The sequence below is a fragment of the Microtus ochrogaster genome, unplaced genomic scaffold, assembly GCF_000317375.1.
Source record: "Microtus ochrogaster isolate Prairie Vole_2 unplaced genomic scaffold, MicOch1.0 UNK1, whole genome shotgun sequence".
Classification (NCBI taxonomy): domain Eukaryota; kingdom Metazoa; phylum Chordata; class Mammalia; order Rodentia; family Cricetidae; genus Microtus; species Microtus ochrogaster.
In genome coordinates this window covers 22,482,786-22,510,224 of record NW_004949099.1, presented here as the reverse complement: position 1 = coordinate 22,510,224, position 27,439 = coordinate 22,482,786, and the positions used below count along the sequence as shown (strand labels likewise).

The window sequence follows — 27,439 nt, the reverse complement described above, 5'->3', positions numbered from 1 at the left end:
GCAAGCATCATCTATACAGTGCTTAGCACGTAGGCATTCTTATATGCTGTGCCAGTACTGTAAGAGGTAATCAACAACTTCCCGAGGAAGAGACTGGAGCAGAGTCACACAGTACAGTTGTAAGGATGTCCATAGTGGAGACATACTAGAAAACCTAAGCCCTCCATTTCCTCTCTTAGTATAGGAGAGACCCTGTGAATATCACACTAGGTTTATAGGTTAGGCCTGACCCCTAACTAAGGGACACACTCTCTTCATGAGGAAGGCAAACCTTGAGCATCCATGTAGGCGTTAGAGGACAACTGGTCAATCGCCTTGAGGTACCCACAACCGTTTGGTTGGGGGGCAACTAGAAGAGAGCTATGGGGTAACTCTTGGACTTAGAAACTTTTAATTATTAATATTTTTTTTTAAAGATAGAGTCTTCCTATTTTGCCCATGCTGGCAGCAAACTTTTTATCCCCCTGCGTCAGCTTCTTGACCATCGAGGATTATAGGCACATGTCAGGCCTGGTTGAAGGCTAGCTTTTTGGTTTCTGTTAATCAATGTGCCCTCTGTCCTCATGTCTAGACAGCCCTGAAAGGCTCGGTCTTCACTGTGGCTTTGGGTAACTGTGCACAGTGAAGTTAGTCATGGGGAAAGCACCTGGGCTCTTGACTGTGCTTTTGATTTACAGCAAGATGCTGACTGAGCCTCTCAGGACCGCCGTCTCCTCATCTGTAAAATGAGTGGATGGAAATGGCTGATCGCTCAATATCTTCCAGCTTAGAATTTTATATCTCAGGCCATTTTCTGGCCAATTAACTTCCCTCCTACCTAACTCCAGTCTGTATCCTGAAACTTGCTTCCTAGAGGGTACTGGGCAAAGGAGGATCCTTAAAAGGAAGCAAGGAGGTAGCATTCAATCCACAAAAAAAAAAAAAAAAAAAAAGACAGTTGCTGTTAATGCTGGTTAAATATTGTCTAGCAACTCAGTCTAAGAGAATGTCACACAGTGAACAAAGGGTACTTGTCTTCTTTGGGCAGGAACCACAGACATGAAACAGGTCAAAACAGAGAAAATGCTCTTGTGGTTTTATTTTTTAAATAATTTTGAATTTTAAACAATAAACACATACTATTTATAAAATTGAGATGGTAAAATGAGGAAAAATAAACATAGAAGAAGGGGGTAGTTTAATTAAATAAACCCTTTAATTAAAGAAAGAAACAAACAAAAATTGACCCATGTTCAAAGTAGGAAATTTGGAAAAGACAGAGTACAAAGAAAAAACCCTAATAATTCCATCATCTATAGATATCCGTTCATGTTATTCCTTTTTAAAAAAATGTAATGTTTAATAAAGCAATGAAAAACCAGCCTACAACTCCTAATCACAGAGAACCCAGATAACAAAGCGGACCTTAAGAGAAACATACATAGATCTAAACTACATGGGAAGTGGAAAAAGACAAAATCTCCTGAGTAAATTGGGAACATGGGGACCTTGGGAGAGGGTCCCAAGGGGAGGGGAGAGGAAGGGAGGGGAGTGGAGAAAAATATATAACTCAATAAAAAACAATTCTTAAAAATGTAATGTACGGATATTATTAAAAATATTATAATAATGACATATAGGCACTCTCAGACAACATTCATAAACATTTTATGTCACAATGATCTCCTAGTAGCATATGGAAAAATTACACACAACATAGCCAATATCGTTTTTTGAATAATCAAGATGTTTTCAATTGTGTTATCAGAATTGCTTTTGTGATGATGAATATCTCTGGATATGCCTGTATATATACCCGCCTACTTATGGTTTTCTAATTTCCAGAAACAGAAACTTAGAGTTCCTGTTAGAATAGAAAAGTACTGCCTATTGCCGTTCCAGCATGCTGCATCAAGTTACATTCAGTAGATAAAAATTTCTAACCATTGTGTCCCCATAGCCACCAGACCAGGAATTATTATGATTTTTTACCTTTCCCCAAGTGACAGGTTAAACTCAGAGAACCATGGATATTTTAATGAGCTTGTCTTGGTTTGGCACTTAGGGATGAGCATGTCTCCGTGTTTAGTGACCATCTGGAGTCCTCATTCTGTCACCTTATGAACTTTGTACGTTTCCATCTCGGGGGTTAATATTTTCTTAAGAATACAACCTAGGATGCAGGCGTGAGGCCAGGTCCAGACAGTCTTTGGGGGCCGTGGCACCTTAATTAGGCCAAGGAATCATTGTCCCTTCCTCCTCCCTTTCTGGGCTGCCTGAGGTGAGGAAGCTCTGACTACCTAGAGGCCACTAGAGTTCTCTGCTGGAGGTCTTTTTGTTTTATGGAAAACCCAGGTTTGTTTTAAACATTGGGAGTTTGCTTTCTTCATGAGATAATTTGAACAGCTTCTGCACTGTGTTCTGGGCTCTCATCAGACACATTCAGTTATTTCTTTGAACGAGAAAAGGAGCTCACAGGCAAACCTAGAAACACACAGGGGAAGCATTCACCACAATCTAGACGGACCTCCCTGGGCTTCTCTGCTAGAAATCTGAGAGCTCTGGAGAAACACAGATGTGAACTGCAGTGTGAAATGCCTGTTTCACAGAGGCACAGGCTTGTCTATGTTTTCAAGAGAAATGAGGCTTGCACTTGGGGGATCAACTTCTTATGTGATTTAGGGCAGGAGTTACCTAACCTTACCATGCCTCACGATCCCCAGCTGTGAACTGAGATCCTCAGCTGTGAACTGAAGACATCATCTACCTCAAAAGTAGGGTGAGAATGTGGGAGAAGCATGGACTCGCAACGAGGTAGCAGCTACGGTCTTGTGGATGGTGAGGCTTGAGGTAAGGATCATCCCACTCTATCCCTTGCATTTAGGAAGGGCCCTGGTTGGCGCCACAAATGACTCAAAAGAAAGGGATGAAAAGGAAGATAAAAGGAAGCAAGATCAACAGGAAGGAGACTAGCCGGGAAAGTACACTCCAGCAGGGAGAGATGGCACGGGTCAAAAGGGAGTCTGTCTCTTGGGAGAGACCCATGAGCAGGAACAAAAAAGAGGCCTCAGTGACCTCTGTCCCTCTACCCAGGGCAGGCAGGAGTTTGCTGGACTGGTGGGTTCTCCTTGGCTCACGGGCTGGAACTCTGGCCATGGATGTTCTTGCATGATACAGAAAGGTTCCGGAATAGAGACAGGGCTCTAAAGATTTCTAATGTAGAATGGCCCAAATAGGCCACATAATGGCACTCACAAGTATATCCTGCAACCTCATGGCCTAAAACCTCAAAGCATAGCCAGACAGATTCTGAAACTAGAGAAAATAATCCATTCTGTTTAGCCTGCCAACATCTGCCACTAATGGAATGAGCTAATCCTGGAGAATTCTTCATGAGATTTTGTAGGAGAGCAGGAATAGAGGATGACAAAGAATAGTGAGCCACTGTGAGGCCATGCTTGTCTAGGGTGCTGACATGAACAGCTGCATAAGATCCGAACAGTATCCCCGCGAGGAAAGCATATCCTTCTCACGTGTAAGTGAGGAAACTGAGGCACAGACAAAAGCAAGCAGCTCAGAAACCATACAAATAGCACTTCCTTAAAGGAATTTCCCCACCTTTCTAAATCACTTCCCTTTCCCTCCCTCCCTTCCTTCATTTCTTAAGCCAATACTGAGGCCTTGGACATTTTTGATCTTTATATTTTTATTTCTTGTGTTTTTATACTAGGTCAAGTTTATGCTCTTGCCATGTTGTGTAGGTACAATGAAATTTCTTATCTCCAACTCTATAGATCTATGTTTCCTCTGACTACTGGACAGGAAATCACTATTTTGTTTGTAACTTAATCTGCTCCCCAGAAAGGGAACACAAGCAACTCACAGACTGTCAAGGCCATAACCACCTGGCCCCATGGGAACAAAATCACTTTTTTCTAGCAAGCTCATTCTCATGGGTCTTGAGGCTTTGCATGTTACTCCTGCTTTGGTTTTTGCATTGAGTTAGGTTTACTTTGAGAAGAGTGCTTTGGTTTGCATTGAGAAACAGATCCCAGGGAAAAGTAGCTGATAGTGCTACCTGAGTCAGAGAAATAGACACATACATAGAAAGCATCTAAAGCACACGGACACCTCTTCCCTGAGTGGAAACTACAGATGTGCCACACACAGGACACGATGGGATGATGGACTGTCAGGTTCCCGGGAGCTGCCTTGTTTCCTATTTTTCTCTCAGATCCTCCCAAGACCAGATACAATTGGGGCTTGACATGACAGGACCACGCACACTAGGTGCTGTTAGAAGATGGGGTCTGTGATAAGAGCTGACACGGTTCTCCATGTGTGAGATACGTGAACACCTGCTACTCACCAGCAAGCTATAGAAGAATTCATGTACGAAGAGGCCCATGGCACAGATCAGCAGATACAGCAAATGATAGAGGAACTCGACATCCAGAATCATGGCTCGGTAGCCTCTGGTGAATGTGCCACAGTTGCCCACAAAGCTCATCAGAAAGATGATTTTATTGCAGACCTGAGAACAGATGGTGGAGGGGACAGTCACATGGTGCAGACCATACTCAACTGTGCATGAGAACTGGAGAGGGCCTCAGCACCGAGAGCCCACCAGGCACGCTCACGCCTGTCCTGTGGCTCTACGTCGGTCCATTTCTTTGCTTTTCAGGCATATTACGAATTACACAGGAGTCAAATAAGTTCATGTGCGCCACTAATCAAGCAGTGCTTGTGTACGGCAAAAACAAAATTAACACATACTGAAATTACAATTTTCGAAATGAACAATTTCTAACATTCTTGTATGAGTCAGTCAAACAGAGACGTCGCCTCTATCCACAAACTCTGTGATCGGCATGATCGATGCCTGTTGTCTAAGCTGGCTCCGTTTCAGACATAACAGAGGTAGAACTTAATGACAAGTGGACAAGTCTCATCTCTCTTTGCTTATATGTTCACAACTAAGATGAACACTTTCTTGAGAAACAAAAATAAGGCTCGCCAGGATGAGCTCTTTCTCTTGTACTTCTTTCTGAGAATGACTTCTCATCTTCCCATGGGAATTCACGCTTTCCAAGAACCAGTTCTTGGGTTCTGGAAGCAGCTTCAGCCTGGCCAATCACAGTGTTTTATTCTTATGGGTATAATGACTACTCAAGGATAGTCACTTGACCAAATGAAGCCAATGAAAATGTCCCTGGGATTATATCAAAAGACAATTTTGTGTTTTCTACTTACCTTGACCTTGAAGGGATATGAGCTTAGGACTGCTGGCCTCTTCTTACCATACCATAGTCATGAAAACACAGCAGCACAGAGGACATACAGCCAAACAAAGGAACATAGGAACTGGGCCCTGAATTCAGCTATACCTGAAGTCAGGCTCTTGATTTCTATGACAAGATGAACCAATGTATTTCCCCCTCTGCTTCAGCTAGAATGGGTTTCCTGATACCTACTATTGAAGGGGACTGGACTTATCTACTGGCTAATACTTTTATATCTGCATAGATATAAACCCTATGTCTGGAAGTCCATCTCTAGTAACATGGTAACAGAAATGGCTGAAGAGAAAGCTCTTTGAATGCACGCGGGAAAACCATCTTCGGCTACTCTAGCTCCCTTGGCATCAGGTGTACAGGCGTTCTGCCAGCTAATCTGTTGGCCAGGGTAAGTGAGCTCCCGACAATCAGATAAGTGAGGACTCGAGCACAGACGGAGAACCTCTGGCTTTCTCAAGCAGGCTCAACAGACAACAGGCCAGGTTTCCCCTGAGATCTAAGCCTGTGTGTAAGAGTCCTTCACAGGGTAGCAAAGCACGGCTGACTCTGGGTAGAGTCTTAGAAGAGGAGTTTGGAGAGATGAGGGACAATCATAAACCAGTTGATGTCACAGAACCGCCAAATATACCCAAGTTTTAAAAATCCGAACAGGCTGACAATCCACTTCATCTCACTCACTCCTCTCTTCAGCGTTCACTGCTTCTCCAGGACGTGACTCCTGTTCATGGACTCAGCCCAGTGCTTTACTCCATACTGATTCTGCTTGGCCAGCTTTAGGTCTAGCTTCCCACTCTATCGCCAATGGAGTCTGCCTTTATACACCACATCTTTGCTTGTGCCCTGAATGCATCCACCCGAGCTTCCTCCAGCACAAGACTCAGCACTTTGTCCCAATCTTAATCTGGTGCTCCACCTTTTTGATACCACCCTAGTCTCCTCCCCACCTCCAGCCTTCTTATTTTTAGTTACCCTTCCTTCTCCCATAGGTGGTGTCTCCTGCTAAAAACAAAATTAAAACAATAAACCTCTAGTGCATTACAGATAATAATTAATTGTCTAACTTGAGTGTTCCTTGCAAGTGGTTTGTGTTAAAGATGAGCTGTCTGTGGAATGACTGAAGGGCAGAGCAAACAGAACTAGACAGTACACAGGAGACAATCTCTGAGGCACTAAGAGTCTTTCTATCATCCATCAGTCCATCCGTCCACCCATCCATCCGTCCACCCGTCCATCCATCCATCCATCCATCCATCCATCCATCCATCCATCCATCCATCCATCCATCCATCCATCCATCATCTGATCAGCCTGCATGCCCTCTTAAACTTTTCACTGCACGTGACACCTATGCCACCCTCTCCAGAACTGTCTCTCGTTGTCACTGTGCTGATTTAAAAATGTCAGAGCTAACGTTAATGGCATGTTTTGTCACTTCAAGCATGGTAAGTGAACAATGTGACTACATTTTCACCTCAAAAACTTTGCTGCATCATTTCATTTTAGACGGTGGCCAGAGGCTTTGCCTAGTCATCCCTGACTGGAAATTTGTAGTTAAATTAGTCTTTTTTTAAGTGAGGGGGATGGCCTGGTTGTTAAAGTGCCGATGAGAGCCTGAGCTTGATCCCCAGAACCCATGTAAAAAAAAAAAAATCCTTGTGTGGTCATGTGTGCTTGTCATCTCCATGCTGGAGAGGCAGAGACAGGCAGGTCCTTGGGGGCTAGCCAGCCTAGCCAAATCAGCAAGCCTTAAGTCAGTGAGACCTTGTCTCAAATAAGAAGGTGAATGACACTGAAGTTGACTCTTGGCCTCCATATGCACTGGCACAAGTGCATATGTACACAAGCATGGGCACACACATGAACACACTCACCCCAAGACCCGGGTGGTTTTAACAAGAATAGCCCACATTGGCTCACATATTTGAATACTTCACCCCCAGCTGGTAGACCGTTTGGGAAGAATTAGGAAGTGTGTCACAGGGTAGGATTTGAGCCATTCCCACTTTGCTTTCTTGGCCTTATGGGTGGGGAACAATTTATGAACTCTCAGCTCTTCCTGCTACCAAACCTTTGCCATCAATAGACTCCAACTTTCTGAAACCATAAGCCCAACAAAATGCTTTATAACACATACAATAAATTTCTCCCTTTTACTGCCCACCCAATCAAGACAGCAATTCTTCATTTGCTTGAAACAAAAGATCTTGCCATGGTTTGACAAGGATATGGCTCTGTCCTTTCGCCCACCCTGTGGAGTTCTTTCCTTCACCTCTGTGATATCTGTACCTTGTTTCTTATGTCTACACTATGACTCAGCCTTACCGCACCTGATCAAAAGCACCGCCAGAGCCCCAAAAGGCCTCCCTCCCTGCCTACAGCACCTCCCACCCTAGTCCACATAACACGGATGAATGAATTTTCAAGAATGCCTTTGTACAAATCATCTTGGCTCAAAACACTGTAAGCACTTCCTACCAAGGTTGAGCAGAGTCTCCCAGCATTTATTCACATAAAGTTATTCCCAACAGACATATCTACGAAACTACAGGTTAAAGCATTTGGGAAACAAGACTTTGCAGGTTCTCTTCCTCAGAGAATCATGATCACTTCTGTAGGTCTCCGATAAATCTTACAACACTTTTCATTTTATTGAACCCAGTACTTCTGATGGAGGAAGGTCATTGGTTAATTAAATAAAGAAGCTGCTTGCCCTGATAGGTTAAAACATAGGTGGGAGGAGTAAACAGAACAGAACGCTGGGAGGAAGAGGAAGTGAGCTCAGACTGACAGCTCTGCTCCCTGGAGCAGAGACACCATGCTCCCGGCTCCTGGGCGGATGCGGGGATAGCTCTGCTCTCTGAGGTACACGCGATGAAGCTCCGACCCAGGATGGATGTAGGCTAGAATCTTCCCGGTAAGACCGGTGCTCACAGATTATTAGAGATGGGTTGATCGGGATATCAGAATTAGCCAGTAAGGGCTAGAGCTAAAGGGCCAAGCAGTGATTAAAAGAATATAGTGTCCGGGTAATTATTTCGGGTAAAGCTAGCCAGGTGGCGGGAAGCAGCCCGCCGCTCATATTACAACATACTTCCTATATGGATTCCACCATGGAACCTTTTTTAAACTTAACACCTAATATACCACCATGGATTGATGTTTTGGAAATAGATGTGAACCTGGAAGGTGAGGCCCAATGGATTTCTCCTAGAGTTTAGTGTCCCAGGATCAGTCCCCATGTAAAACGCAAGTCTCTTGCCTGCTGTTCCACTTTGCTCTATGGGACCTAAAATGAGCAAAATGCTTTTCTGGGTTTTGCACTTCATGGTCTCACCTTTCCTAGTCTTTAAGGTACAACGTCATAGGGTGTGGTAGCAGACACCCATAATCTTGTCACTCTGAAAGGCTGAGGCAGGAAGATCATGAGTTTGAGGTCAGTATGGGCTACATAGAGAATTTAAGACCAGCCTGGGCAACATAGTGAATTCAAGACTAATCTGGGCTACACAGCTGTCTCAGAATCAAAACCAAATCAAGGAAACTCACAGTTTCAACCCTGACTCCTTTTCTGAGCTTATCCTTGCTGCTTTTGCCATCTAAGACCTAGACATGGCTGTGCATTACCCTTATTTTTCTGACACTTCCATTTCTTGTACAGCTTTCTTATATGCTTAGAACAGGAACCAAAGCCAAAGGAAGGAACTTTTAGATTCCCATGACACCTTTCATGTCTGAATTTTCTCTTTTCCTCTGCTAAGAGTCCTGTGCCACCTACAGCCTTCTATCAGCCATCACCCTTTCCTAAGGACCCTTGGCATCCCTTCCACTACAATGACTGCATTTCCCTGTGTTCACTGACATTAGTGATGCCTAATTTTCTTCTTTCTCCACTTCCTCTGCCTGTTTTTTGAATAGTCCCTATGACCTCTCCCCTCTTTTCTATGTAAGACTTTGTTAATATTTGATCATTTGACTTACTGGCTAAAAACTTATGGTCTAAGAAAACCTTTGGCCTGACTGGTCAAACTAACTTAAAGTTACTCTGTTGCTACCATTACTATCTAGTTTTTGAAAGGGCTACTCCCAAGGAAAGGACCTGCTGAGGCCCAAATGATGTCTTTGGAGACTCAATTTACCCTGAATAGGTCAAAGAAAGATGTCAATCTAACAGCATTTTATTTTATTTTTCTGGATTGAAAACATAAGCCAAGATGCCAGGGACCAAATGGAAGATATTCCCACCAATTTGCAGATAAAAACTGTACTATAAAGTGGTTCATACTTACATTGAAAGCTCCCAGCAGAAACAGTGTAGGTTGTAACCCAACTGAAAATATCAATCGTAGGATTGTGGAAGCAATTAAGGCCCGGATGCCGTGGGGCTTGGGCAGAGCAATGACGATTGCCAGAGAAATGAGCATGGCTGTCCACAGAAGGCCCGACCAGTGAGGCTCTAATGTTCCTGGAAAGACAAAACAGAGGTCTTTGGGCTTCATACTTTCATGGCATCTAGGCAGGTCTAGAGAGTCAGTCACCTCTCTAAACTACGTTGTTCTGATTTTTACTTGAAATTCTCAGTTCCAATGTGTTTAGACTTCCAAGTCATCATTTATGTTTCTTCTGCCTGGAAAACTCCCTGGTCCTTCTGTGTGTCTCAGGTTTAGCTGACACATTACCACTTTGGGGGAATCTTTCCTACTCATAAAGAACAGGCAGAGTGTTCTCCTCCTCATGCTTCCTGGCCTTTCCTACAGGCCTGGTATGCTAGGGCAGCTCCCTACCCACGAGCTACAACTCCTGGCTCAAATGCTGCTCATTTCTTCTTTTCTTTCTGTCCTTCCTTCATTTTAAAAGATTTATTTATTTTTACATGCACTGGCATTTTGCTTGCATGTATGCCTATTTGAGGGTGTCAAATTGCTTGGAGATGGATTATAGGCAGTTGTAAACTGCCGTGTGGGTTCTGGGAATTGAACCTGGGTCCTCTGAAAGAGCATCTGTTATGCTTAACTGCTAAGCCACTACTTAGACTCTAAATTTTTTGAGAAAAGTACCAGATACTTCTTCAACAAATAAAACTGATCCGCAGGTCACAATTCATTTCTGGGGATGGAGGGACTGGAAGCCTAAGCTTGCTTTATATTAAAAATATGCAAAGGAAAACCGCAGGTTCCATGGCTGAACTTGATGTCCTCAAGGGAAGGAGGAAGGCAACTTCTGGCTCTTGAGCATCATCTCCAGTTAGATTAACCCTGCAGTCAACAAGCTTCTACCAGTTTTTGTCATCTCTTGCTATTTCAGGTTCTATTTAGAGTGTCCCACGAGATGTCTTGGTTACATAACATGAGCCAACGTGGCTAAAAATACAATTCTGTAAAACACTCATTAAAAAAAATAAAACACCCCTATTGCAAATGCTGTCACATTTTGAGTCTCCCTCGGATGTAAACAAGCAGTGCTACATGATTCAGGACACTTATATAAAGGAGCTTTTCTTCTTTAGAATGGCCAGGAGTATAGCACAGTCCAAGAGGAGGTAACTATGCAGGTGGCTGCTCTTTCCCCAGCTACGTCACACCCACCCAGAGGCATTTTCTCCTCAATAATTGTCCTCCTAGAGTCAGAACCTTGCCTTTTCTCACTTTCGGTATCCCTGAGAAGGAAAAACTGGTTAAAAATGGGCACAAGGTGGCAGTTCAGATCTCCAGCATCCGTGTTAATGTTGGATGGATTTGGTGGCTCTCTTGTGAACCCAGTGAGTGGGAGATGGGGACAGGGAATCCTCACAATGAGTTTGCTAGCTAGACTAGCGAGGCTCAAGTGAGAGACCTTGCCTTAATACACAAAGTGGAGAATGATCAAGACACATACCACATATACAGAAAAGAAAAGAAAGAAGAAAATAAAAGAAAAGGGCACAAAGACACATAAGGTTTGTGAAAACTCAAAATGTGGATCCTGGGGGCATATGTACCTTTCTGTGCACATTTAACAACTGTAGGCATCATTGTCTTTCTCCTGTTCTCATTCATTATCATTTATTCAGCCCCCTCTGTCAACCTATGGGGTTGGTACAGTATCTCTACTTTAAAGGTAATCCAGTATTTATGTATTTTCTCCTAAGTAACATAGCAAACATGGCTAGAAGTTACATGCCTCTAATGTTAATATTCTTTTGCTACTTTAAAAAAAAAAGAGCTCGCTGGTGGGTGGTGGCGTGCCCTTTAATCCCAGTACTCAGGAGACAGATGGATCTCTGTGAGTTCGAGGCCAGTCTTGTCTACAAGAGCTAGTTCCAGGAGAGCTAGGATTGTTACACAGAGAAAAACCCTGTCTTGAAAAAACATAACAAAACAAAACAAAAAAAAAAAAAGAAGGAAAGAAAAAAAAGAATTCACGGTAAGCATAGATCAAGAATTTTAGGAGTTTGTAGTCATATGACCATCACCTGATGTTGTCACCGCAATCAAGATACAGACTGCGCTCGTCCTGGCAAACATGACCACCCTGAAGATTCCCAGGAGTTCTCTGCAGTTTATGTGTTGCCTTATCCTACCTCCAGGTTACCATAAGAGGGTTTGTTACTATAGTTTTGAATTTCTCATGAAAATGGAGAAAGAACTCTATTAGTAGTTAGTCTTTTGTGTGGGACTAATAAGTGTTTCAGAATCAGGCTGGTTACTCCTATTTCATTATTTTTATTGCTGAGTTACTATGGATGTACCACAATTTATTTATTTACTCAATAAATGAAGGGATATGTGTGGTCATCCCAGTGTGGAGATTCGGATTGATGCTACTGGAACATTCAAGTGCAAACCTTGGAGTGGGGTTGATTGATGCTGTCCTTTCTTTTGGATAAACACAGAGAAGTAGATTGTTGGCTCTTATATATAATGCACAACTTTGTGAGATACTGCCATATTGCTTTCCACAGAGACTGCACCTTTTTGCCTTTCATTGGCCTTTGACACTGACAGTCTTTTGTAATTTAGTCATTCTAGCAATATATGACGGTTGTTCTCATTTGTGCTTTACTGACAAATCATGATTGCTGGCTATCTTCTCATGTACCTACTGGTCATTCTTAGATCTTTTTTTGTTATTCATTTGAGCAAATACCTTGCCCATTCTTTTACTGGGGTATTCTTTTTATTACAGTATTTTATGTGTTCATATTCTGCATACAAGTACTGATCTATTCAGATGCATTCTTTAGAAATGTTTTCTCCCATTCTCTGGCTTGTCATTTCATTCTCACAAATGTTTAATAACCATTTTAAAAAGATTCTCTTCTTTCTCTTTGGGGTGGTGGTGCTAAAGACAAGGTCACACTATGTTGCTCTGGCTGGCTTAGAACTTTTTGAGTTTGAACTCACAGAGATCTGCCTGACTTTACCTTCCATGTGCTGGGATTAAAAACCTATTCAACCAAGCTAGGTTTTCAACAGATTCTTAATCTTTTAACCATAAATGTGGCCAGTACATATCAGTACTAAAGAGGTCAATGTAAGAACTTGCTCTTTCCTTCCTACTAACATGGTACTGAAAACAAGTGCTAGACTCCAAGGGATTGGGTCTAGAAAGAAATCTTGGAGACAGCTGGAGCTGGAGAAAAGTGAATCTGGACTATTACAGGATTGACTGTTAGTTTTGTTACATATGATAATATCATGGTGGTTATATATATTTTAAAATATGCTTATAAGTTAGAGGAATACTGAAATATTTATGGTCAAAACAACAAAATGTCTAAACTTTTCTAAAATGTTTCAAAAATACAGTAGGGGGCTAGAGGAAACAAGTTTAGCAAAATGCTAATTGTTCAAGCTGGGTTGATGTACATGGCAGTTTGTCATGCTGTTCCTTCCACTCATAAGTAAGTTAAAGCATTTCAATCATAAAAAAGTTTAAGGAGCCACACTGTCTTTACTTGAGGCACTGTGGCATACTGACAGACTGAGCAATACCTGACTCTGCCTAAGTGCTGTGCTTCCAGTGAGTAGCTCAGCAGACTGGGGAGATGCCTTTGCAAAGGAGCTTTTAAGGCCACAACTACCTTTGCTTGCTACGGTCTCATAAGCCATGGAACTACAGCACTGCACACAAAAAGGTTGTTATGTACATCTAAGATTTAGCAATCCTGTTTTTAGGGTACGAGAAATTGTGATGCAAACATACACAGAAAATTTATTTTGGAAGTGCTGGAGATCAAATCCTGGCCTTGGTCATGCTTGGCAAAGATCCTACTACTGAGCTGCCTTTATAGAGCCAAACATATACTGTTTTTACATCAGCACTTTCAGATTAGCAAGCCACATCTATTTTCTGAGCAGCATTAATGCAACCATTTTCCTGAAAACCGTTGTTGAGCACAGAAAATTCCCATAACACATGTTACAAATCCTGCTTCCAAGGTAACTTCAGTCTCCCTATTGTTAACGGGGATTTGTAGGTTGAATCAGCCTCCTTTCATTCCTAAGAGCTCTGACATGCTTTCCATTTAATCTGCTGGCATGAAGTTGACCAATGATCCGTAATCAGACAAGGAAACCTTGTATCCTTCAGGCTAATGGAGGTGAGTACCATACATAGAGTATGCCACCATAGGGTTGGGAAGATCTCAACCATCACCTCATTCAAGGGGCCTCAAGTTTGACTGGTAAGGGTTTAGGCTTCTACAACTATTTTGTTGGAACCTTCTAGGCATTTCTGAAGTTACACCAAAGCCTCAGCATCCTGACTATTTGTCAGCATCCAGGAATACAGGCAATATCAAGGAGTAACCAAAGAGGCTTGAACGTGGTCATATGACCAGTGGCCAGCAAACCCATGTCTAGAATTTCACAGTATGAAGGATAATACTGAAGGGTGGGGGGTGTCAACTTACTTTTCCCAGACACTGCCCTGGATGCTGGTACAAATGACCAGTGATGAAAATAGTTGGGTGAATTATAAAAGTCTGTTTGAAATATCTTTAGAAAGATGGAGGGCACATAAAAGTACATGCAAAGAAATGGCCGAACAATCTGCTGGGATGAACACAGCCATTTCTCTGAGTTGGAAGTAGACCTGGGTAATCACCACAGGAGGTTTGTGCTTTATTGCTCTCACCCCCATGGATTAATGGAGATACTTTCCCAGATGAAAACTGTAGCCCTGTGTTCCAATCAAATCTTTTCAGACATAAACACTCATGTTTCCTGATTTGGCATTTATAGAAAAAAAAATGCTTCCCCCGACCTGTGTTTAGATTGTGCTTTAGGGAATAAGTGACTATTTAAATGATACCTTCAATGTAAATCCAAACAAAAAAGTTAAGTCCTGGAAAGGGTATGTAGCATTATACAACATGTTATCCCTTTAAAGCTGGTGCTTAAATATACTTTTATTACACATATGCTCCTTAGATCTACAACTGTAATATTCAGTTTAAATATTCTCAGTGTTTTTTCTGGGTCTGATTGGGAGCTTCTCTATCCCATTAAGTTTCATACAGGATGCTGCTGACAGGTTGTTTTACCTACAGGCCAAGTGGTGTGCTAAAAAGCTCTGATGAAAAATTTAGCTAGAAACTGGGCCTCCCTGGAGACAAAGATGCATGGGACTGGGCACATGGTTCCATGCTGGAGCACTTGCCTAGCATACATGAGGCTTTGGATTGCATCCTTATTGTGGTAAGAAGAGGACATGGATATCTAAGAGAGGAGGAACATTTCATGTCTGCCACCAGAACCCCAGTGCCTCTCAAATACCAGTTATCGAGTTGAGGATTCCCCCCAATAGAAAAAGTTGTCTTAAACTGTTTGCCTTTTCTCATCAGAACATGTAGAAGGCTCATGCAGATGACTGGAAGGAGATGGTGGGCGGGGGAAATCCATGAATGGCTGCAGCCGCTCTCCAGTCTAAACATTCAAGGAGTACTGGCTAGCGTCTCAAGACGTGCCTCACCCCTGACCTTCGAAACGGAAAAAAGATTCCAGAGGTTTCTTAAAGTCTTTAGTCTAAAACCATCCCAGAAGTGTGCTGTGGGAAAACATACAGTGGATTGGTTACAAAATGTCTGTGCTGTAAGATCAGCTCCACCACTAACTAGCTTGGCACACTGTCTCTCTCAACTTCTCAGACACATGCTTTCCCCATATGTAAGACATGGGGTTTAAAACAATTTCTGACAGGCTCCATAGCTTCTCCTCCTCCTCTTTTTTCTTTTAAACTATTTTAAGTTTGATTTAAAATCAAATCTTGGGTAAAAGCTACTATTTCATCTTATCTGGAACTGGGTAATTTGGAAACTGGGATTCTAAATGGCACCAATAGTTTCTATGATATAATTTAAGACCCACGTTCTAGCCTTCCTGTTGACATTCAGCTGTTTCCTTGAAATTAGAGATACTGAGCGAGAAATGATAGAATGTGCCTATATTCTGGCTAGTTTTATGTCAATTTGACACAAGCCAGCATGATTTGGGAAGAGGGAACCTCTATTGGCAAAGTGTCCCCAACTCTGACTGGGTCCTCAAAATTAGGATTCTCAGACTTTAGGGTATCTTCTTTCTTCTTTTTATAAATATAATTTTAATTACATTTTATTTTTTAACCTGGATGCCAATGGGACTATTTTAGTATTTAATTTATTTAGAAAAGAGTATCTCAAAATGAAGTACAAGTTTGTGTTTCTCCCCAGAAGTTCCATTAGCAAAATCAAAAGAGTAGGCTGAGCAAGCCAAGGCGACAGGACAGCAGGCAACACTGAACCATGACCTCTGCTTTATTTGGTTCCTGCCCCAATTTCCTTTGCTGGTGGATTGTGATGTGGAAGCCTAAGCTTAAACAAACCTTTCCTTCTCCACGTTGCTTTTGGTTATGGTGTTTTTATCACAGCAATAGGAATCCTGAGGAAGACAGCCTGTCAGCAGAAGGCTAAAGCAAGAGAGGAGGATCCTGGCTTCCAGGCTAGTTTGTACTGTATAGCGAGACTGTGTCTCAAAAGATATAAAGATACGGTTACCTCCTCGCACTCCTTTAAAGGGGTAGAAAAATGCCACCAGCAGGTTCATTAGGACGGCCAGGTTGAAGGAAATGCTGCTCCAGAAAGACATGTTTCGGGCACACCAGTACAACACAGGCTGGGCTGTGGAAACAGATGAAGTCTTTGAGGTTGGTGATGATGATGATGATGATGACACATCAGAGCGCTAGAGCTCAGCATGGCCCTTCCTCCTCCTAGACCCCCACAAGTCCGCTTTTGTTCCCAGTTTTGACCACAACAGTAAGAACGAGAATTTGTTTCCAAGCTGGCACACAGTGATGTGACATTGGGTCACTGGAGAACTCGCTAACAGAAGATGCATTGGGGGACAAGGAACAAGAAAAGGGCAATGGCTGGGCCAGCTCCAAGTCCTGCATGCCCCAGTCAGCTCCACCAGTTATGGCATCTGAGGGTTACCCAGAGTTCACACACTATGGCTCTGGTTCTTGCCCAGACCTCCAGTACCAGATGAGAAGCTCAGAGAGACTCAAGAATTCAATCAGCCTTGTAGAAATGTCAGGGAGACAGAACATTCGGAGCTGGCCCAGCTGAGCCTCTGACTGGGCCTGGTACCATTTTCTTGGCTTAAAACTCTCCATTAATTCTCCAGTGCAGGCCAATTACCCCTTTCTCCCATTTAGTCGCTTATCATTTCCCTCAAATGGTACAGTTGATCTCAAAACCAAAGAACAGGGGACAGTAGGTAGCTGACCATGGTCAGCAGTGGAGTTCACATTTTCAAAGGCTCCTGTAGTCATAAAACTATCACAGAGAAGCAGAGGAAACTTTGCACATTGCCACCTTCTTAAGCCATTGTTCTGACTGATGATTCCATGCCACAGAAATCATAGAATTAACTGAAGGGACCATGTAGGGAACAGCATCCATAAGATAGTCTCATTGGACATCAGTCCTCTCTAGAGCAGAGCACAGGCTATGTGAGCCAGCTTCTCTATCATAAACCACCTCCCTACCAATGAAATCTTCATTTAACTTTAGGATAGCAGCCAGTGACAAATTCAATGACCCTATAATGATGCCTGCAACAGCAGCCAAGCCTTTGGAAACTTCCATCCAAAGAAAGTTAGGGAACAATTAAAGAGGTCTCTGTGTAATTTAGTAATTGTTGATATCATGTTGGAACTTGGTCACAGGCAATGTTTCAAAACTGTTGAGTTACAGAGCTATGAGCAATCATCTAGTTTGAAATTCTTCATTTAAAAAAAAAATAAGAGAAACCAATGCCCAGAATTTGGAGGAAGCATTGCCGATCTCATTTCCCCAATTAGTGATCATCTGGAGCCAGTGAAAGGGGTAAAGACAGATGGCCAATGTCACCATCCAATAGAGCTGACTGAATCCAGTCAACTTCCAAATAGCAATGTAATATTTTGTAAATTAATTGCGGAAACAAAAAAGAACATACTTTTTGAGACAGGGTCTCATGTAGAATAAGCTGGCCTCAAATCAGCTTGGCAGCTTAGGATGACTTCAAATTTCTTATCCTCCTGCCTCTTCTTCACTGAGTGTTGGGATGAGAATTGCACACCACTATGCCTAGTTTTATATGGATTTGGGGATCAAACCCAGGGCTTCATGTATGCTAGGCAAGAACTGAATAACTAAGCCACATCCCTAGCCCGCTGAAGCAAACTGGAGATGAGAATTCATCTGGTCTGGCTGCAATAGTCACCGGCACGTCTGTGGGGACTGATGTCCACTTCTGAAATCCATAACAAAAACAGGGAAAGAACCGGAGAGATTAATGGCAGAAAGCTGGTAACTGTTGAAGCTGAGTGATGGGCTTTGGCGAAACTGACAGCATCCTCATGTATGCATCAAGAGCTTATAAGGAGTCCAGGAAAAATATAAGAAGCTAACAGAGATCTGTGATGGTCCCCGGAAGCCAGAACTCCGTGCACGGGAACACGTCCCCTTCAGTACAACTGCAATAAATGTTCTTCAACTAGGGCATACAGTTTATGACTAAATCTAATTTCCCAGAGCTAACGTTCTTTATACTCTCAGTTTGAATCTGAACAATAAATAATCAGTCCTGCAGCTCAAATAGTGATTTATCCAGGTGCAAGGAGATAGTTAAAGACTACACTATTTTTCCACTTCCTGTAGTACATGGAGCTATGTCCCGGCCTTCTCCAAATCTTTCTCCCACATCTTCCACATGCTTTGCTTCTGCATCCCAACCTAGCGGTGACTCCCACAAACACAAAATTGTGCCCTTAAGCTCCCATGTTCTCCCTTCCTCTGTCGTAGACATATGCCATCAGTCTTGATATAATTCTTTCCTTGACAGAACACTCTAAGAGGGACCGCTGATTACACTGTCCCGAGTATGGCTGTACCAGCGCTCTGCTTCTAACACACTGGAGAACCTGCAGGTGCTGGCATGAGGTTTCTAAGAGCAAGCCACTCGAGCTCTGCGGGCTTTCTCCTCATACTTGCTCTCCCATCATTCACTCCGCGGAAAGCAGCTTTTGTCCACGAGGACACGGGAGACTCACGGAAAGGCCCACGTGCAAAGAGTCCCCTGATTCCAGAGCTGCTGGAGAGCACTGAGAACCTGTATTCGTCGGGGCTGCGTACACGCTCAGGTGACAACAGCCCAGGATGGCACCTCAGTGGCCACCTAATGAAAGACCCTAAGTCATTAACTATCCAGCTAAGCATTCTCAAATTAGAAACTGTAAGAAAATGAATGTTTTAAGCCAGCATGTTTTGGGAACGATTAAAGCAACTGACGTACCTTCTATGATAAGCAAAATGATGCCCAATCAAATGTCCCCAAACCTGAATCTTCAGCTTGCGAATGTGTTATGTTACATGACAAAAGAGACTTCTAAAGTCTGTTAAGTGAGAAGAGGAGGTAGAAGTGATACAGCCTGAAAAAGGCTCTCCTCAACATTGCTGGCTTCGAAGACAGAAAAAGGCTCATAACCCAGAAATACAGGCAGCTTCTAAGAGTCTTAAAATGTTGGAGGTGGTAGCATGAACACATCCCACCCATACCTTGAGTTTTAACTCCATGAGAACCTCCCCAGACTTCTGACTTCCAGAACGGTAAGATAGTACACATAGGTTGTTGTAAGCATTGGAGTTTGGGGCAGTTTGGGCAACGAAACATACTTCCCCCTCCCAAACCTTTAGGCTGTGTCTGCCAACTCTGCCAGATGCCACCACCATCCCTTTTCGTCTTTCAAGTCTTCATTTCCCATACTTCTGTAACCTGTCATTGCTTGATTATAGCCCTGGCCATAATCAGCTTTGTATTGTAGCCACTTAAAAATATGCCTGTGCTGTCTGTCTCTGTACAGATCGTTAGTTCCCACAGGAAGAAGTATACGCATTGCTAACCCCCCACTGTACCTTGCAGCGTGTTTTCTTTTACTAAGGACTGTAATTTAGCTGGATTGATAGACTTGTCACACAACAGCAACGAGGTAGATTGCCAGCACCCAAGACAAAGCTATTTAAATAACTGCATCCAGGGCAGGACTTGGTCACACTGGTTCCTGGTTGTTTGTTTTTAAAGAAACTGGGTTTTTCTGGACGACTTAAGCATTTCCCACCTCTAATGTGATAAGCATGAGGCAAAATTTGCAGCAAGAAATGGTTGGCATAAGCAACTTTATCTAAGCCTCCTCTTGCTCTGCCTTCTAGTTACTACAGCTCAGAGTCTTCTCTTCAGCAGACATGATCTTCAGATATCAGAAAGGGATGGCCCAAGAAGAATGCATCCATACAGAAGGAAGTGTGCACGCACTTGTGTGTATGTGTGTGTTTCAAGAATAAAGCAGGAAAGGGTTTCTGGAGAGCAAATCAAATTGAGTGTTTGATTGTTGCAAAAGATAAAACCAATTTCTTCTAAGAAACAGATTTATTTATCTTTATTTTATGGGTATGAGTGTTTATCTTGCATGTGTGTATGTGCATCATATGCATGCCTGGTACTCACAGAGGCCAAAAGAGGCTGTCAGATCCCCTGGAACTGGAGTTACAGATGGTTCAGAGTGGTCAGGCAGGTGCCAGGAAAAGAACTCAGTTCCTCTGCAAGAGCAGCTAGTGCTCTTAACCACTGACCCATCTCTGCTGCCCCATAGTGATTTCTTAACACTAGAAAACACTAATGTCAGTAGCCAAATAGACATCGAGGGCCAACTGGCCACCGATTTCCTATCACAGCAATCACAACCTTTGTAACTTCAGCCCAAAGTAAATCAGCTTCACTAACACGACAGCAAAATCTCGTCTGCACACTTGGTAGACGAGAGCTGTTTAATGAAAAGAAGTGTATTCCACTTTAATGCTGTTTCTAATGAGTGCATCTCTTCCCTTCCGAAATACTTGGGATGTTTAATTCATTCATTATTTTCCATTTTTCTCTTAGTAGATGGCTTTGAAGCCAATTAAAACTTTTAGATGACAAGTACAGTGGTTCTCAAACTTCCCTAAAACAAACACTACTTTTCAAAAACAGAAATGAGAGAAGGCACTAGCTGCATTTCAAGGAAAGTCTTGGAACAATGAGATGGCCTTTCTGGGATAAATGATTCTTTACAGCCCACTGGATGGCTGAGGATCTGGGAACGGTTAGGCCATTTGCTCCCCGCACCCCTTGAGGCAGAGGACCCGCTACTACTGTGGATTGCACAACTCTTTTTGTGACTGTGGGGTAGAGGGAAATGAGGAGGGAGGCGCACAGGGCAAGCCTGGTGAGGAGAACAGGCCTGGCTCTGCTCAGACTGGCAGGGACCAGAGATAGCACAAGAGGTCCCGGAAACTGATCTCTGATGCCGCTCTCCCTTACCCTAACCACACCCTGCAGAGAGCCTTCACCATCTCAACTGGAGCTTGACTTCAGAGTTTCAAGTTAAAAAACAAAAGACAAAAAAAAAAAAACCTGGCTCCCAACTCACAGGCACAAATAAAGCACAATCCTTTCAAAGCTGGTCACAACAGCTGATGCCAAACACGATGCTGGTGCCGAAGGATCACATTAAAACCTAATGAAAACTGGGAGCCGCGAAGCCCTCTGGGGCAGAGCTATAAATGCACCTAAGACGAGTAATCTCCATTTGACTTGGCTGGGCTTTACCACGGGACCGGCTGGTGAGCAATGCTGCATCTTCCATGGCAAACAATTGCTCTGCCTATAAAATGACTGGGAGTTTTGAACCTGAGCTCCTCCATCAAAGGGGAGATAGGTGAGTTCCAGGAACAGGTGGGCCGGTCTGCATGCTCAGCACAAGGGAACCATCTTGGGAAGGGAAATGACCTGGTCTTTCCTGTGTCTAGTTAGTTTCCACAGGGAGACACCCAAACAGGCACTCCATATCATCCACGATGCCCCCCCTGGGCCAATCAAATCAAATGCCGCATGAACACAGCCCATTTTGAGCCTTTAGATTGGGCCCATCTACTGAAATACTAACGTTCTCTCTCTTCAAAGGGGGGCAGCATCGCAGCTGCTCCTGAATGGTTCTACCAGGCCAGGTGTGAAGCCCAGAGCTGTTTGTTTCCAGAGCATGTCCAGGCACTACAGCTCACCTCGAAGTTTCTTCTGCCAGTTCATCTCATTAAAGAGGTCCTCGGAGCGCAGGAAGAAGTCGTTGATCTTGCTGCCCTGCTCATCCCTCTCCGTGGTGTAATATATGCGCAGTTTGGACTCCTTCGTCAGGAATTCACAGATGCTGGGCACAGGGAAGACAATCTGTTCCATCGTTCGGTCCAGTCTGACGATCTAGGGGGACAGTAAATGGAGGCTAAGCAGTTATCCCCAGAGCTTTCCATAAAGACTCTTGCTTTGCTATTGGCAGTGAATTGAGGGTTCAAGACTCAGGTAGGATACTGTGAATCTGTCTGATTTGAAAGGCCCGGGTTGGGATGTGTCTGTGTGTGTGTGTGTGTGCCTTTGTGCATGCACATACCAGACATAAAAGTTTTGCTAAGTCTGTAAGAATTTGTTTAACATCATATGCCATTCAGTTAAACATTATCAACTTCCCCCTATAATATCTTAATACTTCTCCACTTTAAAAAAAAATACTGTTTTTAATTTTGTGACTACAACATGGAATATTCCCTTTTTAAAAAATCATTAGAATCACAAAACTATAAGAGCTATGTTCCACACACTCCCAAGGCACTTTAAAATGATTCTGCTTTGAGACTGTAGATGAACAATGTACAACCTTTACTAGACACTGCTGAAGTGTTTGTCTGGACGAACAGCTGATAAGCTTAAAGACAACCAGCACAATCTCACAAGCTAACCAGTTTAGCCTGTCTAAAACTCTCAGCAGCAAATGACATCAATACTGTAGAGAGTCAAAATTAGCCGAGGAAAATGAACAGATGGGAAACCCATTCTTCCCTTTCCTTTAAATGCAATCAGTGTTCATTTTGAATGGTTTATACTGTGTTTTGTTGGGACAGTCAGCTGAGGCTGGTACTGTACGATGAAACTTTCTACAGTGACGGGGTCATTCTCTGTGTGTTCAAGAGGACAGTCCTTAGTCACAGGTACAGCTGAGCACTGGGCACATGCAGTTACTGCAAATGGAGTCACAGGGACCAACTGGGTACGGCAGTTTTTGCAAATGGGAAACGCAATCATTACTTGCAACTAATTGAGATTTAAAAGACATGGCTTGAAGGCTGTCATATTAGATAGGGCAAATTTGGGTCACAGTTTCAGTAAGCCTCAATCCACTATCTTTTTCAGCAAAACCTGGGTTATCCCTACATCTGGGACTTTTAGAACAGACCTTTGCTTTTATATCACATTTGCAATGACTTCCGACATCTTCTCATAATTTCCATGAAAGAATATGTGATATGATATGTGAACCAATATGCCTCTGGGAGAGTACCAGTGTTTTTTGTTTGTTTTGTGTGTATGGTTTTGATTTTTTTTTTTTTTTTTGAGACAGGGTTTCTCTGTAGCTTTAGAGCTTGTCCTGGAACTTGCTCTGTAGACCAGGCTGGCCTCGAACTCACAGGGATTCACCCGTCTCTGATTCCTGAGTGCTGGGATTAAAGGCGTGTGCCACCAGGCTTCATGACGCTCCAGGCGTGCATGCCTGCACCTCCGGTTCTCTTCCTTGTTGGGCTTTGTCCCCAGGGTTGTCTGCTTCCAATTCTAGGACAGTCTACTTAGTCACAGTTTCAAGTATAGAGAACTCTAAAGGGCCAAGGGCTGCAGTACACCGGAGACATGACCTCTTGGCCTTTCTTACCCTTCCCCAGAGGCTGAGGAGGTCAGGTGAAGCCCAGGGCTGACGCCCTGGACAGGAAGAGCTTGCTCCCTCTCTCAATACCTTTGTTCCCTGATGGGGCAAGAGAGGTGACTCAGGCCCAGTTGTGGTGGGAAACCTGTGGTGTTCAGGCAGGTTCTCACAGCCCTGACTCTGTAAGAGCAGAGGAACACGGTCTCCACAGTAGCGCTTCCTGGATCTAGCTGGAGCTGGGGCAGGGGTTGGAATCATTCTGTTGGCAGAATGGTTTTTGGTTCAAAATCAACCTGTTAACTGGAAGTGTAGTGTGTGGTTAGTACCTAGAACCTGCCGGGGACACAGGCTCAAGGACCGGTTCTGAATATTTGCTATGAAGAGGCCACCCGCTTCACACAGACAACATCTAGGACGATTCCTTCCTTCACCTATGCACAAAAGAGAAGAGTAACAGGCTCCAGGGGGCAAAGGGAGGGGAGCGGAAGACCTGTGGCGAGAATTCCATTGGATGCTCAAGTGTGAAGACGCCGGAGTTTGCTAGCAAAGCCCCAAGCAGCTATGACACAGGACCCTGGATCTGCATCCATAACCCTGCAGGGAATCAAAAGGAGGGTCCTGGCCACTCAAGGGCAGGATTTGGAGGTAGCGACAGTTTTTAAATTTTCACTGTTGAAACAGATTTAGCAGTAGGAGTCAGGAGACAGAACAGCATTCCTTCTCTACCTCTAGCAGTAGGAGAATTTATCAGGCTCCAGTCTCCTCCCAACTGGGCCAGAGTTGGGCATATTCTATTTATATTTAACATTCTGTACTGCCAAGCTTGTTTTCTAAAGGATGCAGGGGACAGAGGTGGCCAAGACTCTGGCCACAATCAATAAATCAGGACTAAGTGTTCACAATACATTTGGCATGGCTGACGAGTTATCAAATGAAGCATTTCATCAGGACGACCTGGAGAGATAAGAACAGACTCCTAAAAAGCCATCATGTTGAACGTGTTATTCTGTCCAACAAATCTCTCTTCTGACACTGATACACTGATATTATATTCATTAGCGAAACAAGGCCTAACATGCCAACTAGCTAGATCCTGGGGCCAGACATGTTTCCCAGATGCTAAGAGACAATGCAGGTGATATGAAAACTCCATCTGTGACACTGGCAGCTAGAGAAGGGTGCATCCTCACCGAGCCTTACTGAAGAGCTCCTCCATTTGCCACAGACGTGATGCTACACACTTCGGAAGGATAGCGAGAGTGTTTTGTGCTGTGTAAAATGCAGAGGATGGCGGGGCTCGGGGAGTGGAATGCTAGCAGTTCCGATGCTCTGAGGATGAAGTGCAGACTTCTTCCCAGAAGTGTGTAAGCTTCGGATGCTCTGTGCTGCCTCCTCTCCTTTATCTTGCGCCATTTCCCCCTTGACTCATCCAATTCCAGCCGTGCAAGCCTTACCTGCAGTCTTCCTTGTACAGTCCAGAAAAGCTCCTCTCCCTGGGCACCGCCCATTTCAGTCCCATGTTCTTTCACTCTGTATCTGGATGCCATTCATCAGAACAGACCTCCTGGGTCACTATACTCTACAGCAGGTCCCTCCACTAGACTTTGGGTGTGTACATACGTGTACATGTTCATATGTGCAGGTGCTTCATCTGGATTACTCATGTGGGTTCTAAGGGGTGAAGTGGGTCCTTGTGTTTGCCTGACAAATGCTTCATCAACTGAGCTATCTCCTCAGCCCTACCGACTTGTCTCAGGTGCTGGCCAGCATTTATAATTAAATCTACATCTGCTACCTAATAGAGGAACCTAGGAACAGGAAGCACCCAAACATCTTTATTGTTGAGAGCAGTAAGAAGATGTCAACCCTGATACAGGGTACCATCCACTGAAGGTCCAGGCCTTGCTGCCTGTGCTCTCCCTGCTCACGACTTAACTAATTTTTTTGTATGTTCGTTGCTTGCTTTACCTCGATTTGTGCCGTGTGCTTTGCGTAGAACTCTAAAGCTTCATCACCATCCACCTGGCCTCCAGGTTTCAGCATGGTTTGGAGTTCTTTGTTGTGCCGAGCCAACTAGAACACAAGCAAAGAGAAAACGGGTGTAAGAGCTATTTTTAAACTCTAGGTTTCTTTCTTTAAGTCAGGGTCTCACGTATCTCAATCTGGCCTTGAACTTGCGATGTAGCTGAGGATGATCTTAAACTTTTGATTCTCCTGCCTGTCCCTCCCTTGTTCTGGTTTTACAGGTGTACACCCCCACAACTAGGCCTCTGTGCTTGCTAGGCAAGCACTCTACCAACTAAGCTACACCCACAGTCTTTCTAAGGCTGAGTTAAAAAATGCAAAATGACCAGCAGTAAGCCAAGGGCTACAGTACCCAGAGGCTTGCTCCCTTCTGCTCGGCTCTGCTCTGCAGAGTCTGGCATACAAGAATGAATGGTTCATGCTCATCCAGGATCCCCCCCCCTTTTTTTCTCTGATTTCTTGGGCCAGGCAGGAGGGACACGAGGTTTTCCGTGCACCCCATTAAGCCTCCATTCTAGGACTATTCAGAAACCCTTTTGGATGCTGAGAATGGAGGTGATGTGGGACATGGGAGTGTTTGAAATCCTTCAGTAGATACGCAGGGGCAGGGACCTGGCAGCTTTAGGCCTCTTGTCTTTATTGTGCTACACCCAGGTACTGTACCCAAGCTTAAAGGGGGCGAAGGAAAGGGCATGTCAGTTTCCAGCTGGGCTACAGCTTGCCCATCCCCACCCAGAAGCTGAAGGCACACCAGCATACCCAAAGAAGAAGCAACTTCAAAAACCAAGCCACTTGGAAAGGGATTACGAAATGTGGCAGTTTGGTGTCAGGGCAGAAAATATCACCCAGAAAGGCAAACAAAAGGAAATTGTGAGGACAGGTTCCCACAGATCCCCAAATGTGATAGGCAAGGAGGTTCAAGTTTATTTCTTTAGGTTGTTAAGAGAGATTCATTAGTATTTATAAAATGCCTAAGACGCCCTTTCAGCGGCTCCAGACAAAGCACCCGGTGTCACTGCTCAAGGGTAGATGCGTGTACAGTGCATGGGGATTTCCAAGTTCCTGACTTACCACACTGAGAAAGTGGCAGAGTCCTGGAATTTAGCCCCTTGAGGCAGATGGCCAAACACACCTGCAAGCCATGCTCCCTAAGGGACAACCAGTGCTTGGAGGAAGCTTTCCAGGAAGAGTCAGTGTCAGGGCAGCTGAGAATGCTGGTGGTGTCTAGGAGGGCCCGAGAGGGAGGGCTGTACCTGGTGAGCGAGTATGTAGATGTTGTGGCCCACGTTCCTCGGGGAGGCAGCTCCATCTTCTCCACTCTCCCCATCCTCAAATTCCACTTCACCTTGCATGTAGGCTTTCTTGATCACCTCCACCTTTGAGAAGGGACAAGAGAACACACCTCCTGACTCAGAGGTGACCCGTGCGGGACTGGCATCTACAGCACTTAGCCAGCTGTCCCTGCTCCTATATCTCATCCCCCAGGCTTGGATACAGCCTCAGACTCCTTAGTTAAAATGATGTTGACGGTGAATACCAGTCGACCTTCACCGACAAGACAAGCTCATTCTCTCCACTTAGACCAATTGATGATCAATGGCTGGTTCATACCCTTCTGCTTTAGAAACTGATGGTGGCTATAAAAACACGTTGATGGGGTGGGAGGGAAAAGGGTTGGTGAGATGTTGGTTCACTGGCTAACAAGGGCCTTGCCCTTGAAGCCTGAAGACCCAAGTCTGAATCCTGGAATCCACAGAAGAAAAAGGGAACTGGCCCTTGATTTCTACACATGTAACCCCACCCACCCCACCCCATGGATGCACACGGAGACACCACCACCACCGCTAGCACCACCAAAA

General features: G+C 44.0%; 1 protein-coding gene across 11 annotated transcripts in view; it reads right to left on the bottom strand.

Moving 5' to 3' along the window:
- Positions 1-27,439, bottom strand: part of Itpr1 (inositol 1,4,5-trisphosphate receptor type 1) — a 341,711-nt gene that overhangs the window by 35,670 nt on the left and 278,602 nt on the right. For all 11 annotated transcript variants that reach the window (XM_005364968.3, XM_026788263.1, XM_013352965.2 and 8 more), the window contains 6 exons: positions 26,834-26,956; positions 25,524-25,628; positions 21,874-22,066; positions 16,288-16,410; positions 9,563-9,738; positions 4,349-4,513 (listed from right to left, as the gene is read on the bottom strand). In XM_005364968.3, coding sequence (XP_005365025.1) covers positions 4,349-4,513; positions 9,563-9,738; positions 16,288-16,410; positions 21,874-22,066; positions 25,524-25,628; positions 26,834-26,956 — 885 coding nt within the window. The remainder of the gene's footprint in view (positions 1-4,348; positions 4,514-9,562; positions 9,739-16,287; positions 16,411-21,873; positions 22,067-25,523; positions 25,629-26,833; positions 26,957-27,439) is intronic.